A 20,891-nucleotide genomic window follows, 5' to 3' on the forward strand; every position below is an offset into this window, starting at 1 on the left:
AAGTTAGTGTTACACTGGTGATTAGAAAAAAAACTGTGTTTAAAAAATATTATTAAAGAATAAATTGCTGCTTCTTTTGTGACTCAGAGAACAAACTGTGCCTCTCCAGTGACTCTTATCATGTTGTGTCACATGCTGTGGTCACACACAGGAATGTCTTCATTCTCCACTGGATGAGGAGGTCTGTGAGGCATCTGGCACACCCCTGCAGCCAGCAGCCAGTAGAGGTGTGTAAGCATGGGTTCAACTAAGCAGAAGGCCATGTCTGCACACCTGGGGAAGGACGGAGGGCACAAAGCCTGCTGCTCCCAGGACCGGGTGAGAAACATGCATGCATGTTTCATGTTTCAGCATGCCCCTGAAGTGGGGATGCTGGACAGAGCCTGCTGGGGGAACAGGCTCCACCGAGGCAGGGTGAGCCTGGCTGTTCAGGAGGAGGACACCTGTGCTTGTCAGGAGGCTCCCTCTGGGCAGATGCACCTGCAGTCTGACCCTCAGCCCTAGGACATTCCCCTGAACCAAACACTCCTGGGGTTATTACTATGATCTTCCTCTCCCCTGTTCAAAGAGAGATACCTGGGTTTAAAGACTCTTTAGAGGCCATTTGGTCATGTATTTCTCAACAATTGTTCCCAAAGCACCTATTTATTTCGTGCTAAGTACTAGGGCATAGGACTGAAGAAAACAGCCCCCTCACTAGAGCTGAAATTCTAGTGGGGAAAAGAGAAAGCAGAGCGTGCAATTTTAATTCAGTACCAACAAAGCCAAGCAAAGAGGTAAACGTCTGGAACCAGGAAGCTGGGCACCCAACCCAGACTGTAGCGGGGAGACATCAGGGAAGGGTCATCAGGTGAGGTTAGGCCTAAGGCCGAGCCTGGATGGGTGAAGAGGAGAGACCAGGCCAACCAACCAAGCCCCTCCACGCTCTTCCTTCCATTCATGCGTAAGGCTCTGCCTGTAAGGTGCTTTCCTCTAGCCACTGTTTTCAAACACATGAATTTAACGCTATCCATTGTCCTCAAAAGAGCACTTTGGCTACATCCCATAGGTTTTGATATGGAGTGCTCTCATTTTCATGTAGGTCTAAACAGTTTGCAGTTTCCATTTTGATTTCCTCTTTATCAACTTCCCAGGCATATATTCAACTATGTTCTAGTTGTTAATTTCTAATTTTACTGCACTGTAGTTTGTGAACTTGACCAGTACACTATCATTTTTTCTTTTTAATTTGAGATTTCCTATGCAGCCTAATACATGGTAAATGTCTGTGAATGTTCCACGTGTGTTTGACAGAATCTCAGTTCTCTGTCAGGACACAAGCTTCTGTGCATTTTTAGATCAAGCGATATTCAAGGCCCCCTCTGTTATTTATTTGCCGACTTGATCTGTCCATTTCTGAGGGGCCTCCCAGGTCCCTTCTCTTGCATACATCTTGCTTTTCCTTAAGAAGGACTTTTTCTCCTCTTGCTTTCGTATTCTGCAGTGTTTGGCATACACTGTTCCCCAGGAAACGTCCCATAATTAACCCCACTGAATTCTGAGCGCTGACTCCTTGGCCTGCCCTCCATATGCTCAGTGCTAATCTGCCATGGTTAGAGTCTTTCCCTGGGCACATAAATGTATCTTGAAGACTATAAAGAAAGGCCTCCCACTCTTACATCCTGCCTCTCTTATCAGACTCCCAAACCTTACCACTTCCCCTCCCGCCACCTCCCTGGCACACCCAGTTCAAAGGGCCCCAATAAAAAAGGCCAACTTCCCCGCCCCAGCTGATGCCAGGCTCTGCTCACCTCCTTCTGGATTTCACTCTTAAGGGCAGAGATCTTCATTTTCATGTCCTCCAGCTCATGGTCTGGGAAGGGGTGCACCTGGGGACTGGCCTCAGACTCCTCGGGGGATGGAAACACTAGGTCAGCCAGGGGGATGTACCATTTGCAGTCATACTGCTGGTGCTTCCTGCAAACAAGTCAGAGGGAGATGTGAGCCAGAGAGGAATTTGCATCTTCAGGCCTGAAGTGCTGGAACCAAACACCACCTGAAAGGGATTTACTAAGAACTCATCAGAGGCAAGAACGATCCCCCTCCTTGAGAAGCCTCATCAGGAAACACTCGTGGAATAATGATAGTTGGGTTCAAGGGTCAGGCAGCAGTAAGGGCTCTGGACCTTGGGTCTGCCATTCTTCTGGCCCAGAACAACTGATGTTCTTAAACAGCCCAAACCTCTAGGGTAGGAGCAAGAGTGGTCTCATGCTTTCCTGTTCCCCATCCCACACTCTTCCTTCCCTTCTAGCCTATCTATACTTAGCTTATATTCATTATCTTCTAGGCCACAGATAGAACACAGATGCTATTTTGAATGCCAACTTGTATCAATAGAGGTCACATGGGATACTGAGTTGAGGATTATAAAGCCACATCCAAGGGACTTCCCTGGTGGCGCAGTGGTTAAGAATCCGCCTGCCAATGCAGGGGACACGGGTTCGAGCCCTGGTCCGGGAAGATCCCACATGCCATGGAGCAACTAAGCCTGTGTGCCACCACTACTGAGCCTGTTCTCTAGAGCCCGCAAGCCACAACTACTGAAGCCCGTGTGCCTAGAGCCCGTGCTCCGCAACAAGAGAAGCCACCGCAATGAGAAGCCCAGGCACCACAACAAACAGTAGCCCCCACTTGCTGCAACTAGAGAGAGCCCACACACAGCAATGAAGACCCAACACAGCCAAAAATAAATAAATAAATTCATTTTTTTTAAAAAAAGGAGTAAAAAAGAAGTAATCTCTGAGAATGTACCTTACAAAAAAAAAAAAAAAAGCCAGGGAGTCATCCCCTCTTTTGAAACTCATAATAACCTCTCCTTCTCTCACTTCCCCCAGGACTTTGATTTGCACCTCCCTGCAACACTGAGCCTATGGCTTGTCTCCCCTGGCACACCGTAGATGATAAGGAAATACAGGTGGAAGAATGTGGGAGTGAATACTGAACAAGCTTTTCTGCTCATGACACAGAGACACCCATATCACTGGGTATAGTGATGGAGCTGGAAAGAAGCTTTCAAGTCAGATTAAGATTCAAATCCCATCTCCTCCACTTCAGTTGTGCGACCTTGGGCAATGTATTTAACTTTATTCTAAGCCTTTTCTCTTATCTGTGAGATGGGGATAATAATACCTACTTTGTGGAGTCACTAGGGAGATTAGAAATAATATATTCAAAGCATTTGTCGTGGCACCTGGCATGGCACAACCACTCAATAAATGATACCAGCAGATTTAATGAATATTCACTGAATTGCAGTTAGCAAAAATTTAGAGATGTCTAATAAAAGGAGAATGCTTAAGTAAATTATGGCATATCCACTTGTAACATCATGCAGGAAAGTAAAGTGATGATTATGAAGATTAGGCAGCAACAGGGAAAATGCTTATGACGTGAAATGGAAAAAGCAGAGCCCCAAATTGGGTATTCACTCTGATTATAAGTGTATGAAAAAACGTAAGAACATTTTAAAAAACTGGAAGGAAATACAGCATCAGGAGACTGATGCTTATGTTCAGGTGGGTGACGGGTTTTTTTTTTTTTTTTTTTCTGTAATCTGGTTGCATTATCTTTACAATTAAAACCATGATTTATTTTTAGAAAAAGACTATGAAGTAAGATAAGATTAATTAATATGTTTTTAAAAAAGGGAAAAAATGCAGACTGCCCCAGGTAGCTGAGGCACTCCACAGCAGGCAGGGTCTAGCTGCACTCCCACCCCCCATCCTGCACACTCACCCCGCCGATGTCTTCTTTAGCTTGGCGCACAGTAGGACGTCTGTGAAGAGGAAGACATGCCGCAGCTTCCGGGAGCCCTCCGACACTTCCACCAGGAAGCCGTCCTTCACCAGCTGCCGCGTCTGAGGGAGATGGTACACCCACCCCCGCCTGGGAGTCAGCCCGGGCAGGGCCCAGCCTGCACCCATCCAGCTGTGGGGGTGAGGGTGGGACTCCAGGGAGGGACCGTAGTGTCTGGTGGTTAAGAGCACCGGCTTTGGGGTCAGGGACATGGGCTTAAATCCAGACTCCGCCACTTCCTGGCTGTGATCTTGAGGGCAATTTCCCTGATTTCTCTAAGCCTCAGTCTTAGCAACTGTAAAATGGGGATAATGATATTTGCCCCACAAGGTAGGAGTCATGGTGTATGTAGAACAGTCAGCACAGCGACTAGCATGTAAGATGTGATCAACAAGCGGTAGCCTTCCAGTTCCCTGCAGCTCTCAACAGCTCACACCTGGATGGACCCACCCTGGGTCATGAACACTCCCTCCCACCCCCACCATAAAACCCCCTAACCCTGCCTAAGATGTTGATCTAGTTTCAGCTAAACCTCGACCTGCAGAACCACTCAGGCCCATTTACACTGTCTCTGACCCTGGACTTCCCTCCGTGGGGCCATCACAGTGTCCTGGGGAACCTGCAGCCATCTCTAACCTGGGCTCTGGCTGCTCCAGAGCAGTTTGCTCCACGCGTAACTTCCAGAGCCTCCTCCCTGCCACCCTCAGAGCCAGCAGGCTGCTGTGCGGCTGCCACTATCTGCCCCAGCCTTCCCCGTATTATGTGCCGCGTGGCCCATATACGTTGCAATATGTAGGTGAGCACGTAGAAAGTATACAATTAAAGTGATCTGAAACTGGTCATGTTCTAGGGCCTCTGGAGCTCTTTCAGACATCCGCAGAGTCCGACAAACTGGTGACCTTCCAGGGTTTGCAAGCCAGGGCTGGGAGCTGCACCAGGGACAGCTCTCTGTACCCTATTAGTCACTCTCCAGAATGTGTCCCTCATTACTTCCCTCCCCAGGAGACACTGGAGGCTCGTAAATGTCACAAAAGGAGCATAAACCCAGCCAGCCTTCACCCCTAAACGCCACTTAATTACCTCTCTTGGACAGGAAACCCCGTATGTGGGCCAGGCTGCTGACCCATGCAGGTAACTGTCCCTTTGATTCTTCACATTGCTTCCCCTCACTGAGGTGCCCCCACCCTTCCACCAAAAAGGGCCCCCAGGGAACTGGAGCTGCTAGCCACACCTAGGCGCCCACCTGGGACAGTCCAGCCACCTGGCAGCCTCAGTCATCTCTCCCTGACTCCACAAGCTCCCTCAGCCTGAGCCGTTATCTTCCAGGGGACTCTGAGGACATCATACTGCCCAGAGCGGGGTGTCTGCATTCAAGAATGGGACAGCCAGAGCCCTGGTCTGGGGGTCAGCGCATGAGGCTTGCAGACAGATAACCCCAGCTAAAGAATCCAGTTCCGACACTTACAGCCGAGAGACCTCATGCTGGAGACCTGGAGAGACTCTCCGGGGCCCCGTCTCCCCTTCTGCTCCTGTGGACTATTATGAAGATTAATGAGACGCTGGACTTTAAACTGTCAGTCCAGGACCTGAAGGCCTCTCCTTGGCTGGGAATGAGAGAGCAGGGTTGGAGAGCCACAGAGCATCGGGCAGTGGTGCCCGAGCAGGCAGTAGAGCAGGGACGGGTAATCTGGGTGCCAGGCTATGCTGGGTCCTGAGCTCACCTCCCCCTTGGGGGTTGTGACTGCAGTCCGGCGGGGGTCAATGTCCTCATTGATGCTGGACAGGAAGTTCTGGGAGATGCGGAGGGCATCCTGTAGCAGCGGGTAGTCTGGATGGTCCACAGGTGTGTGCTTCAGTAGGTCCTGGGAAGGAAGGGGTGGTGAGTTGTGGGGAGCGGTTCTGGGGCTTAGTGAGAAGACAGTGGGGAGAACTCTATCCTCACTAAAAGAATTCCGAGGGAGACACTAGGGACCCACACTCTAACCTGGTCATGCCTGCAAAATCTGAAATAAAAATCAGGGTCAGAGCAGCAGGGGTGAGGGCAGTGGTGCCCCTTTATTCCTGCTGCAGTCATTACTCTTCCCCTGGGCAGCACAGGCCAGGTGGAGTCTCATGTCACCAAGCAGCTGGGAGAGACACCCCCCTACTCACCCCACAGCTGCTCCAAGGACACTGAAGACCATCAGTCAAGGGATCGGGAGGCAGGAAATGCCTGCCTCCTAGGGAGCATTTGGCCCCAAATCAAGCTTAGTAGCCAAGCTATTTTTAGGACCTGGACCCATCAGCATGGTCACCACAGGCCAGGCAGGTGCAGTCAGGGCCCAGCGACCCTCTGCCCAGCTCCCCCGATGGGCTGTTCTCAGCGACTCCGGTGCCCGCCCACCCTGAGTTCAGTCTCCCATCCAACTCTTAAGCCCTCTCAGGCCATTCAGGGGGGTACACACTCACGTGTAGGACAAGGGTGCTCCTGGTTACTCGGTCAATGGGCTTGTAGAGCAGAGCTGTTGGGGGCAGGGGGAAAGGAGATAGGTCAGATGAAATGCGGGGAAATACAGGGAGCAGCTTGGGGACAGCCTCATGCCCCGACCTGCCTCCCTCCCTCGCGTGGACACCCACTTACAGGAGGCCAAAGTGGGTTCCATGGTAACCCACACCTCCATTTTCACCCCAGGCAGGCCAGACAACACCAAAATGGGGACACACAGCTCTGGTGGCCCAGGCCCCCTCCCACCTGCCTCCTCATCTCATCTCCCACCAGACGTGGTTTCTTCAAGGGCTGTGCGTCCCCCAGGCCCGTCCTGGCCTGACCAGGCTCAAAGCAGACACAGATACTCCTCTGTACCCTCCACGATGAGTCACACAGCCTTACCCCCCAGAGCTCCAGGACTCTGGGGGGGTCACACCCGGGACCCCAGAATGCAGGAAGGAGACACTGTTTTCCCAGGGAGGGCGGTGTCCCCGTGCCCCATCATTCTCACATCCCCCTGGTCCAAGGCCTGGCACCACCAGCTGGGAACAGCATGCTTCGTTCTGACCCACACAGCTGACCTCTTCTCCATGAGGAAGACCCCTCTCCATGCCCTCAACCCCCTCCTGGCTGAGGGCCAAGGAGGCATGCCCAACCTCCACAGAAAGCCTCTGCTCGCAAGCTAGTGGCAGCTGGGGGGCAAAGATTTCCTAAAGGAATTCAGGTGGGGCTTCGAGTATGAGAGCCCCTGAAGAGGCTGGGAAAATGCAAGCTCATCAGGGCCCCCACTGGCCACACCCCTTGGTGACCAGGACACCAAATGAAGATTGCTGGGACAGGTGGCGGCGGCAGCTGGCCCACTGACACTTCCAAACAAAGCTCCTGCAAGAAGCAGCCGTGCCCTGCCCCTCCCAGCCTGGGTGGTTCAGCTCCGGTCCTGCACCTGGACACCTCTGTGCGTGGGGTCATGACCTCTGTCCTCCTGCCGTGGGAGCAGTAAGAGGCAGGATGCTGGTCTGGGGAGGAGGACCCTAGAGTGGGTGTCCCATGGGACCAGGCTGTGACAGGTCCCAGAGCTGACATTCATGTCCCAGCCAGCCCCCAAACCAGAGAGTTCCCCAAAGCCCTAGATATAAATACCCTGCGCATGGCTAAATGGACACTTTGGGGAATAATCTGCTGGCTACGGAGAAGATGCAGTCCCAGTGGTGTGCCCCGAGCCTCATCTGTTGGCTTTGCCTGGCTGCCCATTAGAATCGCCAGGGAACTCTTAAAAGATTCAGATGCCTGTTTCCCCCTCTCCCATCAACTAAACAGCAGGCTCTGATGGGCAGAACCCAAGCATCACCATTAAAAAAAAATCTCTCCTGTGCTGATCCTGATATGTCATGATGGTTGAAAACCACTGCTTTATGCAAACACATCTCCCATGATTTATTTGCAGCCCTTTCTTAATTTAGCAATTTCTAAAGCCCCTCCCCATGGGCTATGGGAGCTAGAATGGACAGAACCAGGCTTGGGGTATCTTGGGACAGTGAGGGTACAGCCCAGTTACCAGCCCAGGAGGGGGCCAGTTCTGAGGCTGTCTAGGGTACCCACCTGTGGCTCAGCCCATCTGCAGGGGGAAAAAAAAAAATCACTCTCTGAGAACCCCAGAGACCCAGAGAAAGTGCAAGCTCAGCAGACAGCCGCCAGGGTGGGCCCCCGAGTTCCCGCCCAGGGAAAGCTGATACTACAGTGTCAGCTCCCGCTCTGCCCTCTGTCAGGTACCAGGGGGAGAAGGCTTCTGACTAAGCTCAGAGGTCTGCACAAATGGTGGCTTGGGTTTCACACGGGTTATTAATATGCCTACGGTCACCTCAGGAGTCCACTTGATTGTGGCCGTGGAATGAGTCCTAATGCATCAGCCCCAGGTGGTGGAGGGGCAGGTGGGAGGAAGGCTGGGGAGAGGAGGCAAGCGCAGGGAGAGGGCCCTGGGGCCACGGTCAGATATGGAAGGAACCAGTGCGGCCCTGATGTTCCTGCTCTTCGCGGCACCTGCACAGCTGTTTCCCCTGAGAACGCAGGGTGAAGGGTCCACCTTTCCCCCCGTCACCTGCTCCATGGCTCCAGCAGGATGGCCTGCTTCCTGCCTCTGCTTCACCCACGCTCGCCCCTCCTCACCATGGGGCTCCCGTTTCTGGGACAGACACCATTCACCAAGTTGCAATGCCTGTCTCTCCCCCTCCTCCAGAAAGCCTTCCCCAACCAGGATTTTCACAAGCAACACTCACAGCGCCTAAAAGTCAAACCATGACATGTGCGAGCTGGCCTCTCTCTAGTTTGCTGAGTACTTACTCTGTGTCCAATGGCACTGTTTTACATGCATTATTTCCTTTAATTAAAAAGGGAAGCAATTATCACTAGCCCCATTTTACAGATGCAGAAACTTCTCGAAAGCACAGAGAAATTATGTAACTTGCTCACAATCACAAAGCTGTAAGGGACAGCTGGGTTTTGAATCTACCCACGGTCTACCCGTGCTCCTATCTTTGAGACGTCCCCTTCCGTAGGGGAAGCAGCACCTGCGAAAGCTCGGTGGCCCTCGGGAGGATTCTGGGAAAGATTCAACGGCAAGGAGTGGATGAGCGGGCCTCTCTTGTTGCCAAGGTGAGTCCCCTTCTTAGGGGCCTGGGTCACACGGGACTTTCCTTGCACCTCCACTGCGTGTGGCCTGGAGCCCTGCAGACTGGGCGCTCGGCACACAACCGCTAAGGCAGACAATGCAGAGTGAGCCCCAAGTCGCACGGCCTCCCTGATACCCCACAACCAGCACAACCCTTGGAGGGGCTGAGAAGGTTCAAACGGCGCGGTTAGCAAGGGCTCCTTCACTCCTGACCCCTCACTTTAAAGCTGACCTTGCGGCAGGGACCAAAAGAAACCCTGAACTCTAGGTCCCAGGCCTGTTTCACTAAAAGCTAAGCTTCTTTTGGGGAAGAAAGAGGAAGCAAAGGGCCGACCATTTCCTCTTTAGGGAGACTGACTGGAGACTTGACCAACTCCTAGGCCAGACCAAAAAGGGCATTTCCCCCTCAGATCTAGGACCAGGCCAGTTTCAAGCCTGTCAGAATCTGAGCCGAGGGGTGTGGACCCAGGTCAGCTTCTGCCTGTGACTCCAGCTGTCCCAGCAGGACAGCTGGAGAGGGGTGACCTCAGGGGCTATCTCCATCACGAGCAGTCTTCAACGCAGGACAGCCCGAGACGGTGAGGGGACAGCTGATCGTGCACAGCGGCCCCTGGGAAGAGCCCGAGAAACCTCGGCGTCACTCCTCCAGCATGCTGCCACCCCCCTCTGTTCAGCCTTCGACAAGGAGCTCCGGGTTACCACGGAGATATGAGAGCAAAGTGACTGAGAGGGGTGCCGAGACAAAACGCCTGGTGGGAGAGAAGACGGTCCTGAAACCAGCTGCCTGCCACAGGAGCCCAGAGCAGCTGGCCTGGAGCAACACTTGACCCTTACGCCCCTGCCAAAGGCAGCCTGGCTCATCCTTAAGGTACCTCTGGCCTCGGGAGGCGGGGCCCACCAGCTTCCGGACACTTCCTTGCCTAGATCTGTGCCAGCCTCCTCTGAGCAAGAAGAGCCTGGCTGACTGCACACACCTGTCCCAGGACCCCCTCCCTGAGGGAGCTGCAAAGATGATGCTCTGTCCGTCCCCCCTATTGTATGGTGGGTGTGTGACCTTCACAAAGCAGCAGCCGGCCACGCCCCCCTCTCCCACCAGCATTCACGGCCAAGACCTCAGCTCAAGGGTCTCCAGTGGCTAGAAACGAACCCCCTGGGAGCAACCCAATTCCTTCCTGCTCCCAACCACATCCACATTCTCCCCTGCCATTCAGAGACGAGAGCGCGAAGGCAGGGTGTGCGCTCCGAGCACACAATACCCTGGCCTCTAACGAAACAAAGAGACTCCCAACTTCTCCCTCCAGCCGGGGCTGGCGCCCTCCTGCAGCAAGGCACTGCCATCCAGACCATCTGTCGCTCTCCGATTGGCCCCTGCTGACCCCTCTCCAGCCCCAGGGTGGCCACCCCTGCAGGCCCAGCCTTGTCACTTTCTCTCCCTAACAGCCTCTCCAGGAAGTTGCCCCCAGCCTCTCAAGCTGAGCCACTAACTCCCCACAGATCCTCGGGGGTGCCTGGACCCTTCTAGCCTGCTCCTCCCATTTCCAAGCCACCCTGCCCCGAGTGGCCCCCAGACTTCAACTCCAGGCTGGAAGCTGGCCGGCACGGGGTTAACATAGGTCCAGCCACTTGTCCCCCCCTCCCTGCCCTGCTGCCCTCCAAACCTTGAGGGCCACATTGCAGCCCACTCCAGCCAGCCCCCAGAGGTGGGAAGACACACCACCGCTCGGGAGAGGGGGGCCTGGGTTACCATAGGTGCAGTTACAGCAGAAGCGAATGATGAGGAGAATTTCCATGGCAGCCTCCGTCCCCGCGGCAGGAGCGGGCGGCCATCGCTCCCAGCTCCCCAGCTCCCATCAGCGGCCCGGCCACTCAGCCACCTTCCCGGCTGCTGCTGCACAGCCTCCAGAATCAAGCAGCCGCTTCTGAGTGCTCCTCTAGCAAGGGGGAGGGGAGGGGAGGGGAGGGCTGCGTGCGTGGAGGGGGGAGGAGGAGGAGGGGAGTGAGCCTCCTGCTGGCATCCTAGCGAGGAGCACGTTTGTAGCTGGCCAGCTGCCTGGGGACAGAGGCTGGATTCCTCGCATGCACGCACACACACACACACACACACGCACACGCACGTGCACGCGCGCACACGCACACACACAAGCGGGGCACCGTAGTCCACAAAGCCAGACAAAGGAAGGTGACTGTTATCCAAGCCATTCCCCGAAGTACCTTCCATAGTGACTGACGTGTGGCTGTCCTTGGAGTCCTTGGGACCTTTCACTTTCAGTTCCTGCCAAACAGAGGAGAGGAATCACTACCTGACCTGTCCCCAGAGCCTCCCCATCCCCCATCGTGAGCACTGGCAGGAAGCAGGGCTCTGAAGCCCCGGGGCGTAAATAGGAGAAGAGAGACAAAAGACTAACAGGTGCAGGCCTCCCTCTGCTTCCCGAGTCCCTGGGCCACGCCCATCATCTCCTGGAGCCTCGGGGGTCCAGCTGCAGACACAGGCAAGAGGAGGGCTTCCAGGGACCAGAAAGGACTGCTATCATGGTGCTCCTCAGACTGGTCCCCTGAAGCCCCTCCCCAGCAGCTCAGAGGGCCTTCCAGGGGCCCACACCCTCCTCCACCCCGCCGCAGCGGCCACTACTTGGAGGTCTGTACACGTCAGCCCAGGGCCAACAGGCTTTTGGTGGACAAGCACCAGCGCACCAGCTGGTCCTTGGGCATGAGCTCTTGAGGTAAGGAGCGAAGGGTCCCACGCACCTGCACAGGGGGAAGCGGGGAGGTGCAGGGCAGTCTGAGCTGTACCTTACCCATACTGAAAGGGACTCACCCAGCCACCGGCCCCACCTGCACTCCCCACCCCCCATGTCTGGGCTGGGCGTCAGAGAGGAAACTTCAAGGAAGGAAGAGGCAACACCCCTCCTGGATCCCGCGCAGAGTGACGGGGAGTGAGTGCCGGAAACAGACCCCAGGGATGGCTTATCTGATCCTAACCTCTTTCACCTGCATTTAGAGTCAGAGGTTCCAGCTCCAGCCCTTGCCACTGGACCAATGTGGCCTGTAATTGGAGCTGTAATGCAATCCCCACTTGGAAGACTGAGTGCATGGCTGGAGGAGGGGGTGGGGGGAGGTTTCCCGGGGGACGTGTTAGCAGGAAGGCGGGGACGAGGTGAGGCCAAGGTCAGGTACCCGGTGATGTTGCCTGCTCTGTCTGGGAGGAAATGCCCAGGCAGTGGGAGCTCCACACGTCCTACTCCTGCCTCAAGCTGTTTCTAGACAGAGAAAACCCCCAGGGACTGAGCCTGGGGTGTGGGGCTGGGGAAAAGGGAGGTTACTCAGCTTCTCAAGGCTGTGTCTGGACTCCCAGATTTAGGGAATTTTTCTCCATGTCCCCTTCCAGTGCAGCCTAGAGGTATGAAATCGCTCTGCTGCAGAGGAGGAGGGCCTAATTGCAGTAATTAAGTGGCAGCACCAGTGGGAAGGGATGGCGTCTGCGCATGAGTCAGGGTGAGAAGCCACTGGCAGCAGGCCACGGGCCTCGCTCCGCCCTTGGGGCCAGCTGGCTATGAGAGGGGCTTGGGGAAGAGGGCAGGGGTTTCTGCCAACCACAGAGAACAGGCAGTCAGCCCAGGCTAAGAGGAGAACCCCCCGACCACTCTCTGGACCACACATGACCCGGGCAGCCTTGGCAGGAGGGTCACTCTGAACACAGATGGGAAACTCAGTCTGTTCCCAGGGAGGGCGGGGAGCCGTGAGAGGAACACCCTTTCTCCAGCCTCACTGCTCCACTTAGAGGGACCTTCCCACCCCTCACTCCACTCCGTCCTGCCAGGCAGAGGGTGACTCGCCTGACCCCTGGGTTTGGGAGAAGAAACAGAGCTCAGCCCTCCTCTCTCTGCCCCCAATAGATGTGTTTGAACGTGGAAGGGAAGTGTTAGCAAATCCAGTGTGGCTACAGATCCATGCCCACGTTCTTCCAATCCGGCTTTGACTAGTAATCAAGCTGACACTTTCATCTCCATCTGCCCTACTCTTGTACCGCCTCCCAGCTGATTCCAAACTTGGGTATAACCCTTATAACCCCAGTAGTTTCTCGAAAACTATCCTGCACCTCACCAACTTTTCCAGCATCGGAGCTGAGAGAAAAAGCAAAGGATTCAGAGGGGCCTATAAGGCAGGACTTGCAAAACTGCAGAAGGAGCTCCCTTTCCTTGGAACCAGAGGTTCTCCCGCCCCAAGCTTGGAGCTGGGTGTTGTGATTGTAAAGCCAGTGGCCTGGTGGGGGATGGGGGGTATTCCTGAGATCTTTTTGGCTCAAGGGGTGACCTGGGCTGTGCTCCTGAGGAATCCTAAGAGCCACTTCCTGGATAGAAGTGTCGGCGGCAGACAATGCCACATCTCTGCCCTGCGGAGGAGGGTGGTGGGAAGGCTGGGCTGCAGCCGCAGGGACAGGCATATTCCCAGCCAGAAGGTCTAGGGCTTCTTATCCACGTGGCCTTTGTCCGCTCTCTATGGGACTGCAAGGATCTTAAACCATCACCTAGTCCAGACTCTCTCAAATCTTCCCGATTATAAAAATCACCTGGGGAAGTTTGTTAAAAATACAGACACTTGGGCCCCACCCCAAACCTTCTGAATTGAAGCTCCAGGGAAGGTGCCTGAAGATCTGCATTTTAAACAGTGCCCCTGGTGGTTCTTGTCAAGAAAGCTTGGGATGAGCTGATCAATCCAGGCACCTCATTCTCCAGCAGAGGAACTAAGCCCAAGAGAAGGGAAGTGACTTGCTCAAGGTCACCACAGTGTGGGAGAATGCTGCCTTTTTAATTTTCTTTTTTGCTTTCCCTGTTCTAATGCAGAATAACCTAAAACAGAATAACAAAATCATACACAAAGCGATATTCTTATGTTAAGAGGGAAAATGTCAAGTGCAAGAAAGCAAACCAGGCTAAGTGTTACTCATCAGGGGAGCCATTTTCCCCACTGGCAAGCCGGGGAGGAGAGGCCCTAAGGCTAGAAGGCTCTGAGCGGCCCCCCAAACCCCCAAGTCGTAGGGGTGGCTGTGCGGGGAGCTGCCCACCTCGGAGATCTTCTGGAATTGGTTGTTGGACTGGCTGCACTTCTCAGCTGTCTCCAGAGCGACTTTATAGTTATCCACAAACGCTTTGTACACGCCAAGCTGGCTGGCCTGCAGGGAGAAGAGAGAGAAGGGCAGGAGAGGGATGGGGAGAGAGGATTAATGAATGGATGAAAGCATAATCAGAGCACCTGCAGCTCCCTTAGCACTCAGAACCTCTAACTCAGTCCAAGTGGCTAGCTGGGAGCAGAAGGAAAAGGCAGGATGAACATACTACAGTATCCCTTTTAACTTGGTAGTTTCCATGGAAACTGGCTCAGCCAATAAGGTTAACAAGGGGGTATTGGGGGTTGGGGGGAGCAGGGCACGGCCTTTGTCGGCATGCCAAAATTCAGTTCATTGCAGCATTTGGCTTTATTTAGCATCATCAAAGTCTCCCACGGTTTGAAGCCCCTTAATGCCTCACGCATCTTTCATATCCCGGAATTAGCTAAGGCAGCGGGAGACAGGGAGAGGGGTGGCCACATGTGGTCCGCTCAGCGTCCCACTCCCCATGCTCAGTGTGGGGAGCTGCACTTAAAGGCACAGTCCCCACTTCCCTCGGCCTCCCTCGAGGTCCCTGTCCCCACCTCCTCAGCCTTCAAGGAGCCAGAGGTCCTTCCTCTCTACACATTTGCATGTCACTTTGAACCTAACACAAAGCTTTCCACAGCTTCGGACCACACAGAGCCTCGTGGCCTCCTTGGGGAGGCAGAACAGATGCCATCAGCCCTTTCTGCAAAAGGGGAAACCAAGGCTCGTTAATTCAATTCCGCACATATTTTATGGAAAGCCTTCTCTGTGCTCTGCGTGTACATTTCCTCTTACCAGAGCAAAGGGTGGAAATTCTAATGAAAACACAACGAGATACTACTTCATACCCATCAACCTGGTCAAAATTTAAAAGTCTAATGATATTCAGGGTTGGAAAGAATGTAGGAAAATAGGAACTTTTCCAGACTGCTTGCGGGGGGTGTAAATTAGTATAATTATTTGGAGAGTAATTTGTCAATAACTAATAAAGTTGAAAACGTGCACAGCTTAGCCTACTACTTAGCAAATCCTCTTCTACAAACAGACCCCAGGGCTATGCTGTCCCTTACCCGAGCAACTTGCTACACATGGATATTGAGCGCCTAAAATGTGCCTAGTCCAAACTGAGATGTGCTGAGTATAAAATACACACTGGGTTTCAAAGGCTTAGTATGAGAAAGAGAATGTAAATTATCTCATTAATTTCTTAATCTTGATTACATGTTGAAATGATAATATTTTGACTCTATTGGGCTAAATAAAATATATTCTTAACATTAATTTCACCTGTTTATTTTTACTCAATGTGACTACTAGAAAAATTTAAGTTATATACGTGGCTCGCACTGTATTTCTACTGCAAAGCACTGCTCTAGAGAAACTTGCATATGTGTGTGCACAAGGAAATGTGAACAAGGGTATTTACCCGCCTCACTCTTTCTTTTGTGAAAAGACTGGAAACAAAATGCTCACAAGAGGAACCCATACACGCACAATGTGTAGAGGAACCCATACACACAGTGCAGTTAAAATGGATGAACTACCCATACACGCACAATGTGTAGAGGAACCCATACACACAGTGCAGTTAAAATGGATGAACTAGATCTTTGTGTAGCAACACTGACAAGTTTCAAAGCAAATGCTGATTGAATTGCAAAATATATGATACATATAGACACACTTACATACACTTTAAAAGTACCTGCAATGTCATAAAAAGATATATATGCATAGCAAAAACACGAACTGCAGCCTAGAAGGCTACACACCAAATTCATGTCAGTAGCGGCTTCTAGGTTGAGAGGAAGGGCAAGAGGAAAGGGAGAGAGAGAGAGACTTCATCCTCATCTGTAATGCTTTATTTTCTTGATTGAAAAGTCTTTCCATATATCGTCAGAGCTTAACATCTGTTCATTGTGGGAGGTGACTGCACCATTGTTTGCTTCATTATTCTCTAGATTTTCTGGTTAAAATTTTTTTCAATGAAGTAGCAAGGACGTTCAGCTGCTGCAAGGCTTCTACCCACCAAGGTACGAGGGGGGAAGTGGGCTGCCCCTGAGCCCTGCCCCGGACGGACTCTGCTTCCTGCAGAATCCCTGCTCCTCAAGGATCCAAAGAGGTGGGTGGGGGACCTGGAGCCACCCAGCACAGAGACAGAACTCGAGGAAGCTGGCAGGTGGGGCGCAGGAAAGCCAGGAGGAGAAAGTGAGGACTGGGATGCTTGTGAAGAAGCCAGGGCCAGAGCCGTGCAGGTCTCAGCCCCAGATGGGCCAGACTTTTCAGAAAGGAAAATCCCAGATGGGGAGGGGCGGGAAGGGATGGAGTTCGTTTCCTCTTCCAGAGGGAGTCCTGGCCCACTGGTGTCCCGAGCTACAGGGGATGTGCTAGCCAGTCACTTCCTAAACCAAAGTATCATTTCTATTCTTCTAAGTATGCACATTCCTTGTCCCCCCTTCCCACAGAAGGTGCTCAGGGTGGAACGCCACCCTCCTATCCCACTACAGAAGGGAGTAGCTGGAGGTGAGCCAGAAGCAGGAGCCACCTGGGCAGAAGGCCTGTGGGCAGGGGTCACCGGCCATCCCAGCCACTGCCATCTCCATGGAGCACCCTAAGGCCTGGCCGGCCAGGTCCATTAACTGGGAAGTGGAGGTTGCTTGGAAACAGCAGCTTGGCACTGGGGTGATCCCATAAAACAAACAACAGAGATGCTAATTCCCTTCTCTCAGTAATGGATAATCAAATACCCGGAGACCAGCTGAAAATAAACTGTCTCCAGATGCCTGGCCTGCCCGGCCTTCTCCCAAGCCCGTAGCCCCAGGGGCTTCAGACATCAGTTCATGATGCAGGGGGAGGGAAGAGGAGGGTAGCAAATTCATAGCCAGGCCAGTGAAGCTCAGGCCAGAATGGGGAAGCCTGGTGACGGCAGGGTCCAAGTGACAAAGATAAACTGGGACAGCCTTTCCACTGTGCTCCAGGCTACTCACTCCTACCACCCCCCGCCGCCCCCTCCCCCGGCGTTTGCTCTCTTCTGCCATCCTGAGGGCTGAGGAGAGGCTGCCCAGCAAGCCAATCAGCTCAGGCCCCTGGACCAGGCGGGCAGTGATGACTGGGTGTCCATCATCCCTGAACTGGGGCCAGCCCTCTGGGGCTGCCAGAACCACAAGTGTGGAGCTCCCTGGCAACAACGCCTTTCAGGGGCGCTTCTTCCTAATGATAATAATAATAATAGCAGTAATAATAGTAATAACAGTAATGATAATGGCTAACTACTGAGTATTTACTGATTTACTATATTCCAAGTCCTGTTCCAAGAACTTTTCAGGTATTAACTCACTCAGTCCTCACAACAATCCAATAAAGTAAATACTATTATGATCCTTGTTTTTACAGATGAGGAAGCTGAGTCAGGAGAAGTTGCGTAAGTTACCCAGTGTCACAAGTTTAACCTGTGGCAGAACCCGGATTCAAACCCAGCTGCGACCTGGCTCTAGAAGCTGTGCTCATCTCTGTAACACTGCCGTCCCTCAGGACACAGACCTCAGGTCCTGTGATGTCTCCTCAATGCCTTTCCAACTTCTCCCTGGTCCCAGGGGTCAAGGACACGGTGCACTCATTCGAATACCCATTCATTCACTCACTCACTCACTCACTCATGTATTGACCACTGGGCTGGTTCTGCGTGTCCAAATTGAAGAAAATACAGTCTGTCCTCCTGGAGCTTACGGTTCTGGGGAGTCAGGCAGTTTAGTGTTCACAGAGTGGGTAAGCATAGGGGCTGCATTTCAGAGGCTGTGGAAGGATTCTCCACGGAGGTCATTTCTAAATTGGAAACTGACCAAAGAAACCAGACAAGACAGAGAAGGACATTTCAGGCTACAGCGCAAGTACAGACAGGTCAAGCGTGCTTGCAGTGTGAACTGAGCCCAGAAGGTTCAGCGTCGGAGGCGCAGAGGGTGGGGCGGCGGCAGCCAGAGGTCAGGGGTGGACTGAGGCCAGCAGCAGAGTGTCTCATAAGCCACTCCTCGGAGCCTGGCCTTTATCCAAATCCCTGAGCAGGGGGGACTTGAGGTCCGGTCAAGGAGTTTAGAAAACGCTCTCCTGCTTTTAGGTAGAGGCCAGAGGCTGCCTGGGAGGCAGGTCTGGGGCAGAAGCCACTCATGAGGCCACAGCAGTGGTCCAGGTGAGGGCGCCAGAGGGCTGGAGAGAAGCAGGTGGCCGTGAGCTTTAAAGAAGTGGACTCCATGGGATGCAGGGAGGTGGAAGGGGGTGGGGGAGGGGAGGTGCCAAGGATGAGCCCCCGGTAGTCATGGATGGACGGCGGGTGGGACATGGCCGCACCCACTGAGACAGAGGCAGGGAAAAGAGCAAAAGAACTTCAGAGCCAATGAGTTCAGTTTTGAGCATGCTGAGCTTGTGGCCTAGGAGCATCCAAGCAAGAGTCTTCTCCATGTAAGAAAAGCAGAGCCCTGTCCATTCAACGGGTCCCACCACCGCAGGGGAGGAAAAGGAGAAGCACTGCTCCCTGCCCCCGCCACCACTCACACCCAGAGGACAGGGCCGCCGACTCCTGAGCTCCATCCTGCCTGCTGGACTGGCAGAAGTTACGTGGCGGAGAGCCGGGTGGGGGGCCCTGTGGGTGCGACTGGGGGTCCTCAGGGGATGTGGCCAGAGACGGGCACTGAGCTAGAGGAGAGGGTGTCTCTGCGAGTCGTTCCCAACCAAGGCCGCACGCTACTTCCACCTCCTCTCTCCTTCTCCCTGCCCTGCCATGCGGGTGGGCTGGGCTCTTAGTGCTTCCTGCTCCAGGGTCCTCAGGAGAGGATGGTTAGCTGACATGGTCTCCCTCCCGACTCTTCACTTCAGAGGCAGCGCGGAAGTGAGGCGAGCGTCTGAAGTCTCAGGTGAGCAGTCCTTGCCCGTCCACCTGGCACTTGCCAGGGCCCTGCAGTCCAGCAGGGGAGCCTTCGGTCCAGCTCTGGAGGCCGCAGGTGAGAGAAACAGTGCCCTGCCAAGGGCACCCACCCACGTGGCCTGTCTCTAGCAGCCCTAGAAGCAGTCTAGGGCTTCACTGGGGGAGGCCGGGAGTCGGGGCACCAGGCCCAGGTTCCCCATAAGGCAGAAGCCCAGGCTTTCCTCCAGGACTCAGAAATGACCCAGGCCTTCAAGGAGGCCAGGAGGTCTGGGGCTGACCAGTCCTCTCTCAACACCGGCAACTCCACTGAGGCCCCCCGGTAAGGGCCCTCCATCAACGGGAGACTCACCAGCTTCTGGAAGAGGTGGCCCATGGTGACCTGGCTGTCCCACTGCTGCACCTTGGGGCAGAGGTTGTCATAGAACTCCTTGTGGATCTCGTAAATGTCCTGGATCTTGTAGAAGATGGTCTCGATCTGTTGGATGGTGAGCACGGGCTGGGAGGTGGTGGCAGTGGCCTTCAGGGGTTTCATGGGCTGGGAGAGAAGAGGAAGAAAGAGCAGAGGCGAGAGGCAAATAAACCGGAGGGTCAGCGGGCCCAGGGCCCAGGTTAAGCCCTCCTGCTGCTCGAGTTCTGCCCAGATAAGGCCACTGAGGCCGGGGCACCTGAAGCGTGGTTTGAATGGAGCAGCTGCTGTCACAGGCCCCAACAAGCCACCCATTACTGTAAGAAGAGGAAGCCTGGTCCAGCAGTCCGACCAGGTCTGAGGGGTGGGGCCAGGACACATCTCTCCCACCCCGTGTCCCCTGAGGGACCTCTGGTTCTCAGCCTGTACTGGGTTTGCTTGATGGTTTAACAGGGTCCATAGCTTTCTTCCACAATGGCCTCATGCTCTGAGGTCATAAACTCCCTTGTCATGCTTCAGTGGGAAGAAGGGTTAACTGGGAACTCAACCCCTTAGGTATTTCCTTCCAAGAAACAGAACATGATTCTAGCACTTGGGGAATAGAGTTTCTAAGGGACCCAAACCAATCTCAGCTGTCCTGATATCTTAAGTTCCCATCACTGAGTATAGAGAGAGCAGGTGGCATGCATGCCAACCGTGCTACCTCCTGCACCCAGGGCAGACACTGCTAAGCGATCACAATGATCTTTCTCACTGAGCCCTGTCGTAGCCTCAGACTCTTTCTTAATGCCGAGGTTGACATGCAAGATGACATGCACTATCCCTATCTGTCATCTCTGCTTGTCTACACCAAGATGCTCCAAGGCCTGCTGGTGGAGAGGGTGAGGTGACAGGCGGAAGCTCAGGACCATCCCCAGCACCTGCTGGGAGCTGAACTCATCACCTTAAAGCCCAACATTAAGGGAAAATGAGGCATGGATACATTTTCTTCAGTGTGATTTCTGTTATTTTCTAAATCACCTCCAGTGAGTAAACATTAATTTTATAATCAGGAAGAAAACCTATTAAAATTCATCATGGAAACAAACAGTAACTGATACCGAAGGATAAAGAGCTCCTCCATGGTTGACCTTCCTTCAGCCCTAAAGCCCCCAAAGATGCCCAGACTGCACACCAAAGGCCCTTCAGGGGAGCGGGTCTGGGAACCAGCCCCACAGAGAAGGCATGGGGATGGGGAGGTGCGGGGTGGGGGTACGTTTACTTGAGAGAGAGAGAAGCCTGAGTCAGCCATGGTTGGTGTTCTTCATCTACTGTGAAGATAAAGGGCTGTGTGGAAAGAGGCATTTGACTTCGTCTGGGTCACTCTGGAGACCCAGGGGGCAGAAAGGAGAAGTGGCAGGCACAGGTACGGGCTCACTAGAGCCGCCCCCCCACTATCTCACAGGATTAGGTAGCGAGCTTTCGACAAGGCAA

At 53.7% G+C, this 20,891-nt stretch overlaps 1 protein-coding gene across 5 annotated transcripts in view; it reads right to left on the reverse strand.

Annotated features, from left to right (window-relative positions):
• The window catches only part of ABR (ABR activator of RhoGEF and GTPase), a 176,725-nt gene that overhangs the window by 46,552 nt on the left and 109,282 nt on the right, over window positions 1-20,891 (reverse strand). For all 5 annotated transcript variants that reach the window (XM_059049027.2, XM_067021647.1, XM_067021646.1 and 2 more), the window contains 7 exons: window positions 19,362-19,547; window positions 14,029-14,136; window positions 11,178-11,238; window positions 6,283-6,335; window positions 5,556-5,696; window positions 3,775-3,896; window positions 1,791-1,956 (listed from right to left, as the gene is read on the reverse strand). In XM_059049027.2, coding sequence (XP_058905010.1) covers window positions 1,791-1,956; window positions 3,775-3,896; window positions 5,556-5,696; window positions 6,283-6,335; window positions 11,178-11,238; window positions 14,029-14,136; window positions 19,362-19,547 — 837 coding nt within the window. The remainder of the gene's footprint in view (window positions 1-1,790; window positions 1,957-3,774; window positions 3,897-5,555; window positions 5,697-6,282; window positions 6,336-11,177; window positions 11,239-14,028; window positions 14,137-19,361; window positions 19,548-20,891) is intronic.

This window comes from Kogia breviceps, chromosome 19 (genome assembly GCF_026419965.1).
Source record: "Kogia breviceps isolate mKogBre1 chromosome 19, mKogBre1 haplotype 1, whole genome shotgun sequence".
NCBI classification, from domain to species: Eukaryota; Metazoa; Chordata; class Mammalia; order Artiodactyla; family Physeteridae; genus Kogia; species Kogia breviceps.